The 22,022-nt window shown below is 37.8% G+C and overlaps 1 protein-coding gene across 2 annotated transcripts in view; it reads left to right on the forward strand.

Moving 5' to 3' along the window:
- The window catches only part of IQUB (IQ motif and ubiquitin domain containing), an 82,055-nt gene that overhangs the window by 54,741 nt on the left and 5,292 nt on the right, over nucleotides 1-22,022 (forward strand). For both annotated transcript variants that reach the window (XM_027539117.1, XM_027539118.1), the window contains exons 9-12: nucleotides 1,643-1,813; nucleotides 6,539-6,715; nucleotides 16,502-16,750; nucleotides 18,026-18,211. In XM_027539117.1, the coding sequence (XP_027394918.1) occupies nucleotides 1,643-1,813; nucleotides 6,539-6,715; nucleotides 16,502-16,750; nucleotides 18,026-18,211 (783 nt within the window). The remainder of the gene's footprint in view (nucleotides 1-1,642; nucleotides 1,814-6,538; nucleotides 6,716-16,501; nucleotides 16,751-18,025; nucleotides 18,212-22,022) is intronic.

Here is a 22,022-nt window from a genome sequence, read left to right on the forward strand (position 1 = left end):
ATTATGTAAAGTTTAAAAATAAAATAAAATTAAAAAATAAATAAAGAATTAAAAAAAAAAAGAAAATGATGCCATTACTTTGAAAACATATGAAATACATTTGTTATTAAATAGTAGTTTGGTAGTTTTCAGTATAACTGAGATAATATGAAATGTACAAAAAAAGGTAAATTGAGGCTGTAACTAAGAATTCCTCATACTGTTGTCATACTAAATAAATATAGGCTTGTATAGTTTCTCTATCTGGCTATTCTACATTCCTGATGATTTGTTCCAATATGTGGGCTTCTCTTTAAGCTTTAAACCGTATCAAATTTGAGATTGAAATGATTGCAAGTATGGCATAAATTGAACTACAGGTCTCCCAAGCCTCAAATTATCAGTCTACAAAAAATACAGCATTGAATGGTTAGAAGACCTGATCAACGTAGTCACCTTTTTTGATAAATTATAATCAGGGAAAGAAACTCAGCAGCTTTATACCTTAAAGTAGAAGAGTCACTGAGTTTTCACTGTGCTCTTTCTAGGTCAACAAATCTTCTCTTAAAGTTCTGGTAGTCTTGGCAGGAGGGAACAATAGCACTGGCAAACATAGTCTTTAAATATTCTGTTGGTGTCCTGAGTCAGCTAGGACTCACTATTTCCTGTCTCTGAATTCTTAGAGTGGGACTCCCTATACTGGCTTCAGGACAAATTAACTCCATCTTTGACCCTCAGTTCAGGAGGTGGGCTAGGTTGAGATGCACCAAGCCAGATCTGGAAATAGAAAGTGAGAATCTTACTGATCATGAGGAAGGCAGGGGCCAAAGCACTGCTAAGATAGCTAAATACAGATGTTTTACTGTGGACATCTGCTTTGTAAAGAGCTGTGAACTTGTTATGGATTTATTTTTATGGGAAACAGAACTATAACTGAGTTCCATTTCACTATAGTTGTAGGTCTGACACATTGAGGATTGTAACAATTGTTCCACAAAGGTTTTTCTCAATTGTCGAGGCACATTCATCCAATTCAATATAATTGAACCAAGTAGATTATCTTTTTAGCATTCTAAATAGCATGTTTTTCCCAAGGGGCTAATGAGTTATTTCACAAATCCATCAAACTAACCATCATACTTTGTTGTTGTTTAGTCACTCAGTTGCGTCCAACCCTTTTGCAACCCTATGGACTGTAGCCCACCAGGCTGCTCCATCTATGGCATTTCCTAGGCATAAGTACTAGTGTGGGTTGCCATTGCCTCCTCCAGGGCATCTTCCAGACCCAGGGATCAAACCTGAGCCTCCTGTGTCTCCTACGTTAGCAGGCGGATTCTTTAGCACTGAGCTACCAGGGAAACCCAGCGATCATACTAGTTAGTACAAATTAGTAGCAAATTCTGAATCTTGAGAAAATATTTGCACTTCTGTAGACTGAAGCTCTCTCATATTTTTTCCCCTAAATTGTTTTACTTTCCCGTGGTCTACAAATTCTTTAATTAATTTTCTAATTAGAGCCGACTTAGTGACTGAACAACAAAGTTTTAGTGATATTTTTAATCATAAATCACCCAATAATAAGGTTAACTTACAGTAGACATAATAAAATTATTTTTGAAACTTTAATTAACTGATAGTTATAAACATAATATTATTTTTTAAGTGTTCAGCTCCAAAGACATGGAGAAGATTTGATGGCAAAATAATTGACATGGATACACAATTTACCATCAGAGCCAGAGAGTTGCAAAACATCTATAACTGCATCATGCTGAAGAATGTCTCTCAAGATGAAAGGCTGGATGTACTCTTAACGCTTAAACATACAGTAAAGGTACATTAACTTTCTCTTAGGTTTTGGGTGTCACATCATCAGTAAAAATATTGAATATTAAAATAAATAAGATGTTTTTTATTAAGTAATTATAAAGATAATAAATTATTAATTTTATTTTGTCAACAATATATCATTTGGGTACAATTTGGGGAGGATATAGTTTATGCATTAGTATTTATCTAAAAGTTCTCAAACTATGTATTATGGTACATACTAATGTAAATATCACACAGTGAATAGTCTAAATATAAATGTCTCTCTAATGAATGCAGATATATATAACATGAGATTAATACTCAATAAAACAGAAATTATTGTCTATATATTTTGACACGTGATGAAAATTTTATTTTTATCCATTTTAAAGCAGCATTTGTATAAGTATTTTTATTTCTTTTTCCTTATCAGTTATTGACTTAAGGCACATTAAGTAGTTGAGTAAATGGTTCTGATTGGAAGGTCAGTCTCCATAGTTCTTTCACATTACTGCCCATCTTGAAAGCAAAGGCATGAACTCAAGTAGGTATTGGCTGCCTTTTCAGAGATGTGTGTCTCGTAACTATGTCTTTGAAGTTAGAGATGGTTAGGAGGAGAGGGAGAAGCAGTAGGTTCAGAGGTAGGAAATAAACATGATATCTCTAGAGGGCAATAAAATGACCAGACTGGAAAAAAGAGAGTTCTGGTAGGGAGTACAGTAGAAATCCTCTTACCTGATGTAATTAGGACCATTAGCTGGTTAATTAAAAGAGTCAAAGGATAGACTCATAAAAGATAAGTTGTGCATATCTTAATACATTTAACCTAACATAACCACACACCCATTTACTGAATGATATTTGATGAGGGATCAAGGCCTTTAAGCATAACTCGAATTCTGATTCTATTTATTGTGGCTGTACAACCTTAGATAAGTTATTGAATATTTCTGAAACTATTGTTATCTGTAAAATTAGTTGCTTTGAGGATATAAATATATACCTGTGTATATACTTCTACATACATCTGTATATACAATATAAAATATATAATTTGTATGTCTCAATATTTACAAATAGGGAGCCCTCAATAAATAAGAGGTATTATTTTGATGACAATGGCTCATACAGACCAGTGAATCTTGAACTTGAATATACATTAGAATCATCTGGACAGCTTGAAAGAGATAAAGAGTTATATAGAGAAATGGGGAGAGAGAATATGAGAATAAATTAATAGGAATGATATCTAGACCCCATTTCAGAACAGGTCAATCAGATCCTCAAGTGTGATAGCAATGTTCAGATTTTTAAAAATCATTCCAGGTCATTATAATGTGCTGTCAAAGACCACCAATGCAGATTCTTTTATTAGCCATACCAAGTATGCATTAAAAAAGAAGAACATTATTTTATAATTACTGACTTTACCTTCTGATTCTTGTCTTCAAACTATGTTTCTTGTAGTCCCTCTTGGGAAGTTGGAGCAACTTAATTCTATTTGATTACTTCTAAATACTTCTACTTTAATCACTTAACTCTTATTTGGCCTTTCTTATTCAATCATTTCAAGTATTTTATTTAAAATGATTGTGAATTATATAAATATACAGAAATAAGCATATCAAGTATATATCTGCAAATGTAAAACTACCAACCCTGTTGCCATCCCCCTGGGCCCAAAACAGGACTTTGTCATCATCTTCCTTTCTCTTCATATTTTCAATTTACCTTCTCATCCTCTAAAAATAATTACCATGCTTTCTTTTTCATTTTTTAAAAAAAATGTTGTTTATTTATTTATTTATAGTTGTTCTGGATCTTTGTTGCTACATGTAGGCTTTCTTTAGTTGCGGCAAGCGGGGGATACTCTCTAGTTGAGGTATGCAGGCTTCTCATTACGGTGACTTCTTTTGTTGAGGAACATAGGCTCTAAGTGTGTGGGCGTACTTGCCCTGCAATTTGTGAAATCCGTCTGGACCAAGGATCAAGCCAGTGTCCCCTGCATTGGCAGGCAGATTCTCAACTATTGGACAACCAGAGAAATCCCATACTTACTTTTCATGGTAGTCATTTCCTTGATTTTTCTTCATAGTTACCAAACAGTAGAATGGGAAAGACTAGAGATCTTTTCAAGAAAATTAGAGATACCAAGGGAATATTTCATGCAAAGATGGATACAGTAAAAGACAGAAATAGTATGGACTTAACAGAAGCAGAAGATATTAAGAAGAGGCGGCAAGAATACACAGAAGAACTGTACAAAAAAGGTCTTTATGACCCAGATAATCACAATGGTGTGATCACTCACCTAGAGCCAGACATCCTGGAATGTGAAGTCAAGTGGGCCTTAGAAAGCATCACTACGAACAAAGCTAGTGGAGGTGATGGAATTCCAGTTGAGCTATTTCAAATCCTGAAAGATGATTCTGTGAAAGTGCTGCACACAATATGCCAGCAAATTTGGAAAACTCAGCAGTGGCCACAGGACTGGAAAAGGTCCGTTGTCATTCCAATCCCAAAGAAAGGCAATGCAAAGAATGTTCAAACTACCACACAATTGCACTCATCTCACACACTAGTAAAGTAATGCTCAAAATTCTCCAAGCCAGGCTTCAGCAATACATGAACTGTGAACTTCCAGATGTTCAAGCTGGTTTTAGAAAAGGCAGAACCAGAGATCAAATTGCCAACATCTGCTGGATCATTGAAAAAGCAAGAGAGTTCCAGAAAAACATCTATTTCTGCCTTATTGACTATGCCAAAGCCTTTGACTGTGTGGATCACAATCAACTGTGGAAAATTCTGAAAGAGATGGGAATACCACACCACCTGACCTGCCTCTTGAGAAACCTGTATGCAGGTCAGGAAGCAACAGGTAGAACTGGACATGGAACAACAGACTGGTTCCAAATAGGAAAAGGAGTACATCAAGGCTGTATATTGTCACCCTGCTTATTTAACTGATATGCAGAGTACATCAAGAGAAACGCTGGGCTGGAAGAAGCACAAGCTGGAATCAAGATTGCCGGGAGAAACATCAATAACTTCAGATATGCAGATGACACCACCCTTATGGCAGAAAGTGAAGAAGAACTAAAGAGCCTCTTGATGAAAGTGAAAGAGGAGAGTGAAAAAGTTGGCTTAAAGCTCAACATTCAGAAAACTAAGACCATGGCATCCAGTCCCATCACTGCATGGCAAATAGAAGGGGAAACAGTGTCAGACTTTATTTTTTGGGGCTCCAAAATCACTGCAGATGGTGATTGCAGCCATGAAATTAAAAGATGCTTGCTCCTTGGAAGAAAAGCTATGACCAACTTAGACAGCATATTAAGAAGCAGAGACATTACTTTGTCAATAAAGGTCCATCTAGTCAAAGCTGTGGTTTTTCCAGTAGTCATGTATGGATGTGAGAGTTGGACTATAAAGAAAGCTGAGCGCCAAATAATTGATGCTTTTGAACTGTGGTGTTGGAGAAGAGTCTTGAGAGTCCCTTGGACTGCAAGGAGATCCAACCAGTCCATCCTAAAGGAGATCAATCCTGGGTGTTCATTGGAAGAACTGATGTTGAAACTGAAACTCCAATACTTTGGCCACCTAATGCGAAGAGCTGACTCATTTGAAAAGACCCTGATGCTGGGAAAGATTGAGGGCAGGAGGAGAAGGGGACGACAGAGGATGAGATGGTTGGATGCCATCACCAACTCAATGGACATGAGTTTGGGTAAAGTCCGGGAGTTGGTGATGGACAGGGAGGCCTGGTGTGCTGTGATTCGTGGGATTGCAAAGAGTCAGACACGACTATCAACTAAACTGAACTGATACATCTCTAAGTAATATACTGTAGTGTTGCTTATTTTTGAATTTTATTTAAATGCAATGAGACAGTAAGTATTATTTTGTGCCTTGCTTCATTTGATAAACATTAATTGGTAAGATTTAAATTTATTATTGTATATAACTCTAGTTAATTCATTTCTATATATTAGATAATACTTTATTGTATGAACAAAAGTGTTAATCACTCACAGTCACTCAGTTGTGTCTGACTCTTTGTGAACCCATGGACTGTAGTCCATCAGGCTTCTCTGTTCATGGAATTCTCCATGCAGAAAAACTGGAATGGGTAGCCATTCCCTTCTCCGTGCGATCTTCCTGACCCAGGGATTGAACCTCCGTCTCCTGTGTTGTAGTGGATTCTTTACCATCTGAGCCACCTACTTTTTCACTTATTTATGTGATCAATTTATTTATGGATATTTGGTTATTTCTGATTTTGAACTGGTTTGAACAATGACTCCGTGCACATTTCTTTAAAGCACTTTAGTAGAATTGCTGGGTTGTAGATTATGGATATCTTAAATTCCAGTAGATAATGTCAATTTCTTTTCCAAATTAGTGGTCTCCATCTATACTTATGGGATTTCCTGGTGGTTCAGCTGATAAAGAATCCACCTGCAATGTGAGAGACCTGGGTTCAATCCCTGGGTTGGAAAGACCCCCTGGAGAAGGGAACAGCTACCCATTCCAGTATTCTGGCCTGGAGAATTCCATGGAGTATCCATGGGGTTGCAAAGAGTTGGACATGATTGAGTGACTTTCACTTCCACTTTCATCTATACTCACATTAGCAATGGTTCATTACTTTTGGAATCTAGATTTAGCTTGTTTGGGTGATAACTTTAAAAGCTAACTTGATGATATTTAATGTTCTATACAAAATATGTGTGTGTATTTTACACAGGAACATGAATGTAAACTGACTCAGGAAATCCTGGAATTGATTGACAGGGAGGTTGACCTTATGATGAGAGGAGTCAAACATCAGAATCTTGAAGGACTCAGAAAAAGGATTGCAACACTCTTTTTTCATTACATCAAAACACCTCTGTTTAATCCAGAAGTTGCAAGACACCTTAAGGTACTCTACCTTTTTCCCCCCCTGTATTCCTTTATTAGAATTCTATGCTTGGAGGAGCCTGGTGCAGGCTACTGTCCATGGGGTAGCAAAGAGTCGGATATGACTGAGCGACTTCACTTTTCATACTATAGTAAAATGAGGTATATTCAAATTTTCTTTAGTACTTTACTAGGGGTCCATGTGGAAGATCATCTTATTGATGAAATTTTCTTTGAATGATATTTTTTATGTTGATAAATGAACCATTTAACGTTTTCTGTTTGTATTTCCAACCTTGAATTCTCTCCTACTCTCTGGATCAAGTGTCCAGTTGAATGCTGTACTGTATTGAATACCTCACAATCTCTCACACCTTCCAGCTTTTGCACATTCTGTTGCTTCCACCTGGAATGTTGTCCCTGACTTTACCCAGCCAGCTCCTCTTTATTTTTTAGGACTCAGTTCACATGCACTCTTCTTCATTAGGCCTCAGAGAGAGTTAAACTCTTCATTTCTGAGATTCTACATGCACCTTTGTGTTCCTTTATAATACTTACCACATAGTTATAATTATTACTGAAGTGATTCACATAGATATCCTGCAAGAACTTCAAATGTAATATTTGAATTAAATTACTTTTTCCAACTCCAATATGCTTAGCCATCTTTGGAGATTTTTCTTTCTAAAAGCTTTGCCGTCTTACTTTGCAAGACTATTTAAAACACCTTTAGTAAATTTTTTGAGGGGCTTGTTAAAGAGTTTGAAATATTAATAATGTTGTTCCAATGATTATTTTTAGAGTAATAATCTCTAATAATTTGAGAAGCTGACCAAACATCTATTTTTCTTAACATAAGCAAAAATCTCAGTAGAATCTTTTAGAAAAAGTAAAATTGTTTGATTTTTATATTGTTTCTTTTAATGAATTTTTGAAACTTAATTATATTGCAGGAGAACTTTAAAATATAACAAAAGCCCAAGAGAAAAGTTGACCATCAAATTATTTATCATTGTTCTATTTTTCCAAACTACTTTTTAGTCTTCTATGGACTTACACAATTTTCATATGCTCATGGCAGTATAATAGAATTCAGTGTTCTATACATTCACATAACATTATACCATTTTATTCACTTTTTAAATTTATCTTTGGTAAAATCCAATGTTTTTGATAAGTTTTGACAAATACAGTGTTGTGTAATCAACAGCCAATAGCACAATCAAGATAAAATAGTCTTTCACCTCCCTGAAATTCCCTCATTATGCTACTTTATAATCAGTCCCCCAGGATGCCTAACCCTTGGTAAACACTGTTCAGCATTTTATTTCTGTAGTTATACCTAACCCTGTCCTATAAATGGAATCATATGATATGTACAAGCATACCATGTTTTATTGAACTTCACTTTATTGAACTTTGCAGATGCTGTTTTTCTTTCTTCCTTTTTTTAAATAAGTTGAAGATTGTGGCAACCCTTCATTGAGCAAATCTATTGGCACAATTTTTCCAACAGCTTTTGCTCACTTTGTGTCTCTGTGTCACATTTTGGTAATTCTTAGAATGTTTCACACTTTCTCATGTTTATTAAGTTTCTTACAGTGATTTGTGGTTGTTGATCTTTGATGTTGCTATTATAATTGTTTTGGGACATCATAAACTTTGCCCATATAAGACAGCAAATTTAACTGATGTGTGTGTTCTGACTGCTCTACCAACTGGTGGTGCTTCCTTCTCTCTTCCTCTTCTCAGTTCAGTTCAGTTGCTCAGTCGTGTCCAATTCTTTGTGACCCCATGAATTGCAGCACACCAGGCCTCCTCCTCAGACAACCCCTATTCCTTGAGACACATTATTGAAATTAGGCAAGTTAATAACCTTAGAAAAGCCTCTAATGGTTTAAATGAAAAGAAGAGTTGCACACCTCTACCTTTAAATCAAAAGCTGGAAATGATTAAACTTAATGAGAATAGGCCAAAAGCTAAGCCTCTTGCACCAGTTAGCCAACTTGTGAATGCAAAGGACAAGTTCTTGAAGGAAATTAAAAGTGCTACTCCAGTGACCACATGAGTGATAAGAAATTGAAACAGCCCTGTTGCTGGTGTGGAGAGAGTTTGAGTCGTCTGGATAGAAGATCAGACCTACCATAACATTTCCATAAGCCAAAGCCTGGTCCAGAGCAAGGCCCTAATGCTCTTCATTTTCTTGAAGGCTGAGAGAGGTAAGAAAGCTGCAGTAGAAAAGTTTGAAGCTCACAGCAGTTGGTTCATGAGATTTAGGGAAAAGAGCCCTCCATAACATAAACGTAGAAGCAACAAGTTATCCAGAAGATCTTGCCAAGATAATTAATGAAGATGGCTACACTACACAACAGATTTTTAGTATAGATGAAATGGCCTTATACTGGAAGAAGATGATATCTAGGACTTTCATAGCTAGAAAGAAGTCAAATTCCTAACTTCAAAGCCTTAAAGGACAGACTGACTCTCTCAGCTAATGCAGCTGGTGACTTTAAGTTTAAGCCAGTGCTCATTTACTATTCTGAAAATACTAGGGTCCCTTAAGATTTATTACCAAGCTGTTCTGCTTGTGCTCTGTAAATGGAAAAACAAAAGTTTATATAACAGCACATCTTTTTCCAACCATGATTTAGTTAATGTTAATATTTTAAGCACACTGTTGAGACTTACTGCTCAAAAAAAAAAAAAAAAAAAAGATTCCATTCAAAACAAAAAGAGAAAAGCAACTAGTAGCATATAAGGAAACTCTTAAGACTATCAGCTGACTTTTCAACAGAAACTTTGCAGGCTGAAAACGATTGGCATAATATATTCAAAGTGAGAAAAGGGGGAAAAAAAAAACTACCATCAAGAATATTCTACCTAGCAAGGCTATCATTCAGATTTGAAAGGGAGATAGAGTTTTACTAACAACCAAAGCTTAAATAATTCAGCATCACTAAACCACCTGTACAAGAAATTTTAAAGGACTACTCTAAGCAGAAAAGACTACAGCTAGAAATAAGAAAGTTATGAAAGCAAAGATCTTATTAGTAAAGGCAAACATACAGTAAAGATAGTAGATCAACCACTTAGACAACTAGTAGGAAGGTTAAAAGACAAAAGTAGTAAAATCATCTATCCACAATAAGTAATTAAAGGATACAAAAAACAAAAGATGTAAAATATAATGTCAGAAATATTAAAAATGGCATTGGTGGCTGGTGGAATAAAGATACAGGGATATTAGAACATGTTTGAACTTAAGGGAACATCAACTTAAAAATAATATATGTTGTTGTATATTAACCTCATGGTAACCACAAGCCAAAACCTGTAATAGATATACACACAAAAGAGAAAATCCAAACATAACACTAAAGAAAGTCATCAAATCATAAGAGGAAGAGAACAAAAGAAGAAAGGAGCAACAAAAACAATAATAAAAAACCATAAACCAACCAGAAAACAATAAACAAAATGGTTATAAGTACATCCCTATCAATAATTTCTTTAAATGTAAATGGACTAAATGCTCCAAATAAAAGATATAGAATGGCTGAATGGATAAAAAAATACAAGAGCCATGTATATGTTGCCTACAGGAGACTTTCTTCAGATCTAAAGAAACAGACAGACTGAGAGTGAAGGGATGGAAAAGGGTATTCCATGCAAATGAAAGCAAAAAGAAAACTGGAGTGCATGCTTAGTTGTGCTTATTTGCTCAGTCATGTCTGACTCTTTGTGACTCCATGGACTGTAGCCCACCAGGCTCCTCTGTCCATGGGGATTCTCCAGGCAAGAATACTGGAGTGTGTTGCCATGCCCTCCTCCAGGGGACCTTCCCAACCCAGGGATCAAACCCAGGTCTCCTCCATTGCAGGTGGATTCTTTAATGTCTGAACCACCAGGGAAAAGATAGACTTTAAAACAAAGACTGTGCTAAGACAAAGAAGGACATTACATAATTATAAAGTGATCAATCCAACAAGAAGATAGCAACTGTGAATATATATGTACCAAACCAGGATTAGCTAAATATACAAAGGAAATGCAACAAACATAAAGGAAAAAATTGACAGTAACACAATAATAGTAGGGAATTTTAACACCCCACTTTCATCAATGGACAGATCATTGAAACAGAAAATCAATAAGGAAACAGTGGCCTTAAATGACATTGTAGACCAAATGACTTAATAGATATTGTATATGAAACATCCCCTCCAAAAGCAGTGAAATACACAATCCTTTCAAGTGCTCATGGAACATTCTCCAGTATAGATCTCATGCTAGGCCACAAAACAAGTCTCAATAAATTTAAGAAGACTGAAATCTATCAATCATCTTTTCAAACCATATAAGAATAGAAATCAGCTACAAGAAAAAAAAAAAAACTGCAAAAAACACAAACATTGGGAGGTTAAGCAATGTGCACTAAATGACCAATGGTTCACTGAATAAATCAAACAGAAAATTAAAAAAATACCTGGTGACAAATAAAAATGAAAAGACAATGATCCAAAACTAATGAGATGCAGTAAAAGCAGTTCTAAGAGGACAGTTGATAGTGATACAAACCTACTTCAGGAAATAAGAAAAGAATAAGCCACCTAACATTACACCTATGCAAATTAGAAAAAGAAGAACAAACAAAACACAAAATTAGTAGAAGGAAAGAAATAATACAAATCAGAGCAGAAATAAATAAAATAGAGATTAATAATAAATCTAAGAGCTGGTTCTTTGAAAAGATAAACAAAATTAGACAGACTCATCAAGAAAAATAGAGGTACCAAGTCAATAAAATCAGAAATAAAAAAGGAAATAAAGTTACAACCAACACTACAGAAATACAGAGGATTATAAGAGATTTTACTATGAACAGTTTATATACCAATAAAGTAGACAAACTACAAGAGATAGATAAAATCTTACAAATATACAGTCTCCCAAGAATGAATCTGGAAGAAATAGAAATAGTGAACAGACGAATTACCAGTAATGAAATTGAATCAGTAATCAAAAATTCCCAACAAACAAAAGCTCATGACCAGACTGCTTCACAGGAAATGGTTAAACATTTAAAGAAGAATTAGCATTTATCCTTCCCAAACTACTCCAAAAAGCTGAAGGGGAAAGAATATTTTCAAACTCACTCTTTGAGGACAGCATCACCATGATACTGAAACCAAAGACAACACAGAAAATTACATACAAATATCACTGATGAACATACATGCTTAAGTCCTCAACAAAAGGTTAGCAAACTGAATTCAACAACACACTAAAAGGATCATGCACCATGATCAAGAGAGACATCTCTGGGATGCAAGAATGTTTCAACACTGCAATTCAGTATCATATACCACATTAACAAATTGAAGAATGAAAATTATATGATCATTTCAATAGATGCAGGTAAAGTTTTGACAGTCTTCAATGTTTATTTGTGATTAAAATTTCTCAACAAAGTGGATATAGAGGGAACACACTTCAACATAATAAAGGCTATATATGACAAACCTACAGCCAACATAATATTCAATAGTATACAGCTGAAAGCATTTCCTCTATGATCAGGAACAAAAAAAGGATGCCCACTCTTGCCACTTTTATTCAACATGGTATTGGCAGTTCTCACCAAATCATTTTGTCAAATCATTGTGTAGAACATCTGAAACTAACATAATATTGTACATCAAGTAATATATTTCAATACTTAAAAAATATAATAAATACAAGTCCTTCCACCAGAAAAAAGAAGACTCAGATGATAGCATCTTTGAGTAAGAGTACTTTTAATTAATGTATCAGATGAGGTAATATCCAAAACAACTTATACAACTCAATAGCAAAATAATTTTAATCCAATTTAAAAATGGGCAAAGGACCTGAACAAACACTTTCCTGAAGAAGGCATACAAATAGTTAACATGTATATGAAAAATTGTCACTCATTATCACTAATCATCAGAGAAATGCAAATCAAAACCACAATGAAATATCACCCCCTCAATGTTAAAATGTCTGTTATTAAAATAACAGAAGATAACAAGTATTGGCAAGGATGTGAAAAAAAGGGAATCCTTGTGTACTGTTAGTGGAAATGGAAATTCATACTGCCATTATGGAGGTTCCTCAAAAAATTAGAAATAGAACTACTATATAAAAATACAGAATTTCAAAGTTTGAACACTGATGAATGAGCCAACCCAAATTTAGTGTGAAGTTGGAATGAAATGAGAACACTTGTTTTAGTGGGCTTTTATTTATATATGAACTTATCTATTGCCTTCAAGAAAAATTAATACAGAATAGCACCAAAAATCTAAATTCTTCTTAAAAATAAGTGTCAAAGGACTTTTTTCCCCCCTTCTTTTTGGAAAGTTTTCTTGCTATTGCAACTCAAAGCCTCTACCTACTCATTTTTTTCAGCCAGTTAATTTTCTAGGTGATTTTACCACATGTATCTAAAAGTTGATGAACAATAGAGTTTTAACATTTTGACAGAGCGAATGAATATGACTTGAAATTTAAATTTTTCATAGAACAGAAAGTTAGGGAAAAATATAACTTTAAGATTAACCAACTATTTATCTCATTCTAAGATAAGTTAGACAAGGCTGTGGTCCTAGTGTGATTAGATTGACTAGTTTTCTGTGAGTATGGTTTCAGTGTGTCTGCCCTCTGATGCCCTCTTGCAACACCTACTGTCTTACTTGGGTTTCTCTTACCTTGGGCGTGGGATATCTCTTCACGGCTGCTCCAGCAAAGCACAGCCGCTGCACCTTACCTTGGACAAGGGGTATCTCCTCACCGCCGCCCTTCCTGATCTTCAACATGGGATAGCTCCTCTAGGCCCTCCTGTGTCCGTGCAGCCATGGCTCCCTGGAAGTGGGGCTGGTCCTCCCGGCCGCCACCCCTGGCCTCCGGCGTGGGGAAGCTCCTCTCGGCCGCTGCCCGTGACCTCGGACGCGGGGTAGCTCCTCTCAGCCACCCCCCAACCTCGGACATGGGGTAGCTCCTCTCCGCCATTTCTGCACTGTCGCAGCCTGGCACTCTCGGCCGCTGCCCCTGACCTTGGACATGGGGTAACTCCTCTTGGCCACCGCCTTTCGGGCATGGGGTCCTCCCGGCTTCTGCCCCTGACCTCGGATGTGGGGTACCTCCACTCGGCCGCGCTTTGCCTGCGCTTAGTGCGCCGGTCAGGTCAAGTGGGCCTTAAAAAGCATCACTACGAACAAAGCTAGTGGAGGTGATGGAATTCCAGTTGAGATATTTCAAATCCTGAAAGATGATGCTGTGAAAGTGCTGCACTCAATATGCCAGCAAATTTGGAAAACTCAGCAGTGGCCACAGGGCTGGAAAAGGTCAGTTTTCAATCCAATCCCAAAGAAAGGCAATGCCAAAGAATGCTCAAACTACTGCACAATTGCACTCATCTCAGATCAGATCAGTCGCTCAGTCATGTCCGACTCTTTGCGACCCCAAGAATCGCAGCACGCCAGGGCTCCCTGTCCATCACCAACTCCCGGAGTTCACTCAGACTCACGACCATCAAGTCAGTGATGCCATCCAGCCATCTCATCCTCTGTCGTCCCCTTCTCCTCCTGCCCCCAATCCCTCCCAGCATCAGAGTCTTTTCCAATGAGTCAACTCTTCGCATGAGATGGCCAAAGAACTGGACTTTCAGCTTTAGCATCATTCCTTCCAAAGAAATCCCAGGGCTGATCTCCTTCAGAATGGACTGGTTGGATCTCCTTGCAGTCCAAGGGACTCTCAAGAGTCTTCTCCAACACCACAGTTCAAAAGCATCAATTCTTCGGCGCTCAGCCTTCTTCACAGTACAACTCTCACATCCATACATGACCACAGGAAAAACCATAGCCTTGACTAGACGAACCTTTGTTGGCAAAGTAATGTCTCTGCTTTTGAATATGCTATCTAGGTTGGTCATAACTTTCCTTCCAAGGAGTAAGCGTCTTTTAATTTCATGGCTGCAGTCACCATCTGCAGTGATTTTGGAGCCCCCCAAAATAAAGTCTGACACTGTTTCCACTGTTTCCCCATCTGCTTCCCATGAAGTGATGGCACCGGATGCCATGATCTTCATTTTCTGAATGTTGAGCTTTAAGCCAACTTTTTCACTCTCCACTTTCACTTTCGTCAAGAGGCTTTTTAGTTCCTCTTCACTTTCTGCCATAAGGGTGGTGTCATCTGCATATCTGAGGTTATTGATATTTCTCCCGGCAATCTTGATTCCAGCTTGTGTTTCTTCCAGTCCAGCGTTTCTCATGATGTACTCTGCATATAAGTTAAATAAACAGGGTAACAATATACAGCCTTGATGTACTCCTTTTCCTATTTGGAACCAGTCTGTTGTTCCATGTCCAGTTCTAACTGTTGCTTCCCGACCTGCATACAGATTTCTCAAGAGGCAGGTTGGGTGGTCTCACACATGAGGCACTCATCTCACACGCTAGTAAAGTAATGCTCAAAATTCTCCAAGCCAGGCTTCAGTAATATGTGAACTGTGAACTTCCTGATGTTCAAGCTGGTTTTAGAAAAGGCAGAGGAACCAGAGATCAAATTGCCAACATCTGCTGGATCATGGAAAAAGCAAGAGAGTTCCAGAAAAACATCTATTTCTGCTTTATTGACTATGCCAAAGCCTTTGACTGTGTGGATCACAATAAACTGTGGAAAATTCTGAAACAGATGGGAATACCACACCACCTGACCAGCCTCTTGAGAAATTTGTATGCAGATCAGGAAGCAACAGTTAGAAATGGACATGGAACAACAGACTGGTTACAAATAGGAAAAGGAGTACATCAAGGCTGTATATTGTCACCCTGTTTAATTTAATTTATATGCAGAGTACATCATGAGAAACTCTGGGCTGGAAGAAGCACAAGCTGGAATCAAGATTGCCGGGAGAAATATCAATAACCTCAGATATGCAGATGACACCACCCTTATGGCAGAAAGTGAAGAGGAACTAAAAAGCCTCTTGATGAAAGTGAAAGAGGAGAGTGAAAAAGTTGGCTTAAAGCTCAACATTCAGAAAATGAATATCATGGCATCCGGTGCCATCACTTCATGGGAAACAGATGGGGAAACAGTGGAAACAGTGTCAGACTTTATTTTTTGGGGCTCCAAAATCACTGCAGATGGTGACTGCAGCCATGAAATTAAAAGACGCTTACTCCTTGGAAGGAAAGTTATGACCAACCTAGATAGCATATTCAAAAGCAGAGACATTACATTGCCAACAAAGGTTCGTCTAGTCAAGGCTATGGTTTTTCCAGTGGTCATGTATGGATGTGAGAGTTGTACTGTGAAGAAGGCTGAGCGCCGAAGAATTGATGCTTTTGAACTGTGGTGTTGGAGAAGACTCTTGAGAGTCCCTTGGACTGCAAGGAGATCCAACCAGTCCATTCTGAAGGAGATCAGCCCTGGGATTTCTTTGGAAGGAATGATGCTAAAGCTGAAAGTCCAGTTCTTTGGCCACCTCATGCGAAGAGTTGACTCATTGGAAAAGACTCTGATGCTGGGAGGGATTGGGGGCAGGAGGAGAAGGGGACAACAGAGGATGAGATGGCTGGATGGCATCACTGACTTGATGGTCGTGAGTCTGAGTGAACTCCAGGAGTTGGTGATGGACAGGGAGCCCTGGCGTGCTGCGATTCTTGAGGTCACAAAGAGTCGGACACGACTTAGCGACTGAACTGAACTGAAGATAAGTTAGCTCTTAACATTTTGCCTGGCTATTAAACTTCTCTTTCTTTCTTTTTTTATTGTTTAGGTCCCTCAAGACCCATTGAAGTTCTATAAGAAAATTTACTTTTGCCACAGTTGCCAGCTCTATTTGCCTTCTACAGAGTTTCCTGTATCATCCACCTCACACCGCATTTACCACTGTCGTCAGTGCATTAACCTTGACAATGAGAGTCGAAAACGAGAATCATATTTGAAGTACAAATGTTTACTTCAACGGCTCTACTGTTCAGAAGCTGATTATGAAGATGGTTCTGAAATTGCTTTCCTGATACAGGTATGATGAGTAAATGTTGCCAATCATGGATGAAACCTGTTCATTGATTTTACAGAAAAGATTTCTTCTTTCCCATCCAAGCCTTTAAAATAATGATTCTTCTTCCTGTGTTTATGCTTTCTGAAGCTTGCCCCTCTGGCAGTCCTAAGTTTATATATGCAGTCCTCTTGATAAAAAGTCATTTCAAGAGCTGTAGCTAATATGCTTTAAATTTTTAAAAAGTTTATAAGCAGTTATTTCATTTCCCCCCTTTCCCTCTTTTTTTTTTTTCACTAAAACAATGATGTTTTTAATAACACTAACTGAATTGCTTATTCTTTTTCACATCTTAATTTCCTAATTTCTAAAATGGGAATAAAATGATCTGCAAATAACCCTGAGGATAAGCTGAAAGTTACTAATGAATTTTAGAAAGTACTTAATACCATATAAATGTAAGATACAACTAGCATGTTGGAAGAAATACACACTGCTTTCTCTGGATGCAGTCATGACTGTGAGATTGGTAATATAGTTTGGGCAGAGTGAGCAGAGATGGGGCTTCCCAGGTAGCTCAGTTGGTAAAGAATCCATCTGCATTGTTGGATACCCCGGTTCAATTCTCTGGTTGGGAAGATCCCCTGGAGAAAGGATAGGCTACCCACTCTAGTATTCTTGGGCTTCCTTGGTGGCTCAGCTGGTAAGGAATCCGCCTGCAATGCGGGAGGCCTGGGTTCGATCCCTGGGTTGGGAAGATCCCCTGGAGGAGGGCATGGCAACCTACTCCAGTATTCTTGCCTAGAGAATCCCCATGAACAGAGGATCCTGGTGGGCTACAGTCCATGAGGTCACAAAGAGCCAGACACAACCGAGCGACTAAGCACAGCACACACACATGGGGACTGAAAGGCTTCCCTGGTGGCTCAGTTGGTACAGAATCTGCCTACAATGCAGAAGATCTCCTGCAATGTAGCAGACCCAGGTTTGATCCCTGGATCAGGAAGATCCCCTGGAGAAGAAAATGGTGACCCACTCCAGTACTGTTGCCTGAAAATTTCCATGGACAGAGGAGCCTGGTGGGCTAAGTCCATGGAGTCCCAAGAGTTAGACACAACTTAGTGACTAAACCACAACCACCACCATGTGTGCTGAAAACCTCATGAATACTGTTTCCCTTTAAAAAATACACTCAATTTGTTTTTTCAAGGAATATAATAATCTTAAAGAAATTTTATGGTTAGAATAAAATTTTATGTTTAGAATATTTTTATCTTAAAAATATGTTTTGACATGCAGCTACAAGATATACAGTACCTGACAGAGAATATCTGGGCATCCCAGTCTGTGCTCAGTGCTTGGAAGGATCTCAATGATCTGGTCATGGTTAGATGGGATAAGTCTGTGGAATGGTCTCCCTGGAACTGCATTCTTCTTACCAAAGATGAAGGCGCTACTCATCTCAAGCTAAAGAGTATTGAAGAGGTAAGAAAATCAATCTGTGACCTTAGTTTGATCACTGGAATTATTAGAAGTAACTTGACTGCCTTTTAGGGTTTCCCTGATAGCTTAGCTGGTAAAGAATCTACCCACAATGCAGGAGATCTGGGTTTGATCCCTCGGTTGGGAAGATCCCCTGGAGAAGGGAAAGGTTACCCACTCCACTATTCTGGCCTGGAGAATTTCATAGACTGTATAGTCCACGGGGTCGCAAAGGGTTGGACATGACTGAGCAACTTTCACTTTCACTTGACTGCCTTTTACTACATTCCATGCATAATTTGAATAGTTTCATTGGATTAAGCAACAGAGAACCCATGGATAACAGTAACAAATACCTGGATGGTATGTATGGCAGAGATTGAAATTTAAAGGAGGTTAAGGCACAAAAGGGAGAAGGCAATGGCACCCCACTCCAGTGCTCTTGCCTGGAGAATCCCATGGATGGGGGAGCCTGGTGGGCTGCAGTCCATGGGGTTGCTGGGAGTCAGACATGACTGAGCGACTTCACTTTCACTTTTCACTTTCATTCATTGGAGAAGGAAATGGCAACCCACTCCAGTATTCTTGCCTGGAGAATCCCAGGGACGGGGGAGCCTGGTGGGCTGCCGTCTATGGGGTCACACAGAGTCGGACATGACTGAAGTGACTTGGCAGCAGCGCACATAAGAGATAAAGATAAGACATCTGGAAGTCTTACAAGTACCTAACATGAAACCACTCCCTTCTAATAATAGCAAGTTCAAGCACATTAGTACCACAGTAAATTTCACAAGAGCCAAGGATATTATTTAGGTTTTTTGTGTCTATATCTCTAATACTTACAACAGTGTCACAGAGTAGATAATTAATATGTATTTGTTGAGTGAATAGATGAATACTATCACCAGATAGGTATTATGGAACCTAGAATCTGTCCTTTGATTATTCTTTACAGGTCTGCTTAAAAGCACACTAACTTCTCAGATAAATTCTGTTCATAATTTTGTGTCCTAAATGGCAATCCTACCGATGGGGTGTAGTTCTGAGGCTTAATTTTTCATTTGCTTCCAACTAGCTAGGAGTGGGGGAAGTGCTATAAAAATTAAACACCATTTAATTTCAGTAACTTACAAGATGCAATCTGTAAAACATTTTGATGAACAGAATTGAGGGGTCCCTGATGAGTTCTCAGAAAGCTCCGTTTGCACTAAGTAAACCTGTGATCCCAACAGCTGATACTGAATCTCTGCTTCCCACTGATTAAATTGCTGTACTTATTTGATGCAAGATGTCAGCTAAGGGAAAATAAAGAAATGACTTCAAACATAATAGTCATTTTGAATCGTGCTCTTCCCTGTAGGTGTTTTTACTGGGGAGGGGGAAGGTATAAAGAGGAGGAAGTAATTAAATAGTTCACTTTTTTGAATAATTTTCCAGTAGATGCCAGGATAAGAAAAATTTCACTCTAGGGACTGGAGGAAAGGGTAACAAACTGAAGCTGTGTTAAATATTATATTTAGTGAACTAAGCTGCCCCATAAATATTCAATTACTGGAAGCCTAGCCAATGCTAGCAGAATCATTTCATATAGGAACCATAGTGGAATTGAAGTTCATTCCCAAAGGTGATATTCCACTGCTTCTACAATTAATGCGCAAGCTCCCTTTGTGTATTTAATCAAGTTACTGCGGTATCAAATTAAATGTTTTATTCACATGCGTTTCTAATTTCAGGATCTTATTGAATTTCTGTAAATAGAGCTCCATTTACACTAAGTAAGCCTATTGTAAATAAAGAAGTGACTTCAAACATAATTGTTATTTCAGACAAACTAAAATAAATTGATGTTTTATGGTTTGGGACTGGTGTAATTTTTAAGTATTAATATCCATCCTAGTTAAAGAACAGTTTATGTCTTGTGGCAAAGTAAAGCATTTCCAGAATTTCCTAGATACACAGAGCTATTTGCTATCAAAGGGCTTCCCAGGTGGCACTAGTGGTAAAGAACCCGCCTGCCAGTCCAGGAGACATAGGAAAGGCAGGTTTGATCCCTGGGTTGGGAAAGTCCTCTGCAGGAGAAAATGGCAACCCACTCCAGTATTCCTGCCTGGAGGATCCCACGGACAGAGCCTGGTGAGCTACAGTCCATAGGGTCGCAAAGAGTCGGACACTACTGAAGTGGCTTAACACACATTTGCTATCTCATTGAGAAAAAAAATACTTAACCATTAAAATAATCTTGACTTCTACAGTCAGTTATGACACAAATTGTAGGGAAAGCATGGAGAAAGGCTTCTGTTCTCTGAACTGTATATGAGGCAGATCAGTTTCTCACAGTGTGTACACTGGCCAAAGTAGGAAAATGGTGGATTTAAAGTCAGGAGACCTGACCCAGTATTTCCCCATCTGTCACTGAGGATCCACAGGGCATTAGGACCTGCCTTCTTTGCTTTGTAAAATTTTATAAACATTAGCTAAAAACATGAATCTGGTATAGAGGATTAGAGTGCTATGCTTAATCACTCAGTCGGGTCTGACTCTTTGTGACCCCATGGACTGTAGCCTGTCAGGTTCCTCTATCCATGGGATTCTCCAGGCAAGAATGCTGGAGTGGATTGCCATTTCCTCCTCCAGGGGATTTTCCTAACCCAGGGATCGAACCCAGGTCTCCCTCATTGCAGGTGGACTCTTTACTGTCTAAGCCACCAGGCAAGTCACAGAGGGTAAGAGTAGCCTTAGCTTGAATTCTGACTCTATCACTTATGAGTTGCAAGAAGTTGGGCAAGTTTGTTACTGTCTCAATACCCCAGTTTTCTCATATATAACATGGGGATAATGAATATTGGATATTTTTCCACATTATTCTTTAAGAGTTACTTATTGTTCCTTTTATTGTATGTAACATAATGTGATATTCTCATCTTTAATGATTGATTTGGCTTTGTTTATGCACTTTGAAAATCTATAAGGTTATCTATATGTATTGTTTAATGTTGTATTAATATTAATATAACATAAATGTGTCAGTATTCCTTGAATGAAATATGGACTAAGAAGTGTTGGGAGGAGGTTAGATCAGGGTTTTTTTTGTTTTCTTTTTTTTGTTGCACTGTGCATCATGTGAGATCTTAGTTTCCTGACCAGGGATTGAACCCGTGCCTCCTTGGAATGCCAGTGAACTCCCTAGGTGAATTTGTCTGTAGAGAAGAATTTTTTTTTTTTACTAAAGTATAGTTGGTTTATAACATTACAGTTAGTTTCAAGTGTAAAACATGTTTCAATAGTTTTATAGATTATATTCTATTTAAAGTCATTATAAAACAATGGCTATATTTACCTATGCTGTACGATATATTCTTGTTGCTTATCTATTTATACAAAGTAGTTTGTGTTGCTTAATCCTATCTTGCCCCCACACCTTCCTTTTTCCCACTAGTAGTTACTAGTTTGTTCTCTGTATCTATGACTTGTTTCTGTTTTGTTTTGTTATATATATTTGCTTTATTTTTTGGATTGCACATGTAAGTGATAATATAAAGCATTTGTCTTTCTCTTTTTGACTTATTTCCCTAAGCATAATACTTTCTACGTCCATCTGTGTTGCTAATGGCAGCTTTTCTTTCTTTTTTAATTGAGTATTATTCCATTGTGTATATGTATATATATCCCAGAGAGGAAACCTTAAAATAAGCCCAGGATACTTCTATGTAATGTTTTCTGTAAGAATGCCATGTCCTCTGGCTCCTTTTCTCCAGGGCTTTCTTTACCCTAACACTGTGGAAGCATCTTTAGGAAGGAGATAATCTGACCTTTC

Source organism: Bos indicus x Bos taurus, chromosome 4 (assembly GCF_003369695.1).
Source record: "Bos indicus x Bos taurus breed Angus x Brahman F1 hybrid chromosome 4, Bos_hybrid_MaternalHap_v2.0, whole genome shotgun sequence".
NCBI lineage: Eukaryota > Metazoa > Chordata > Mammalia > Artiodactyla > Bovidae > Bos > Bos indicus x Bos taurus.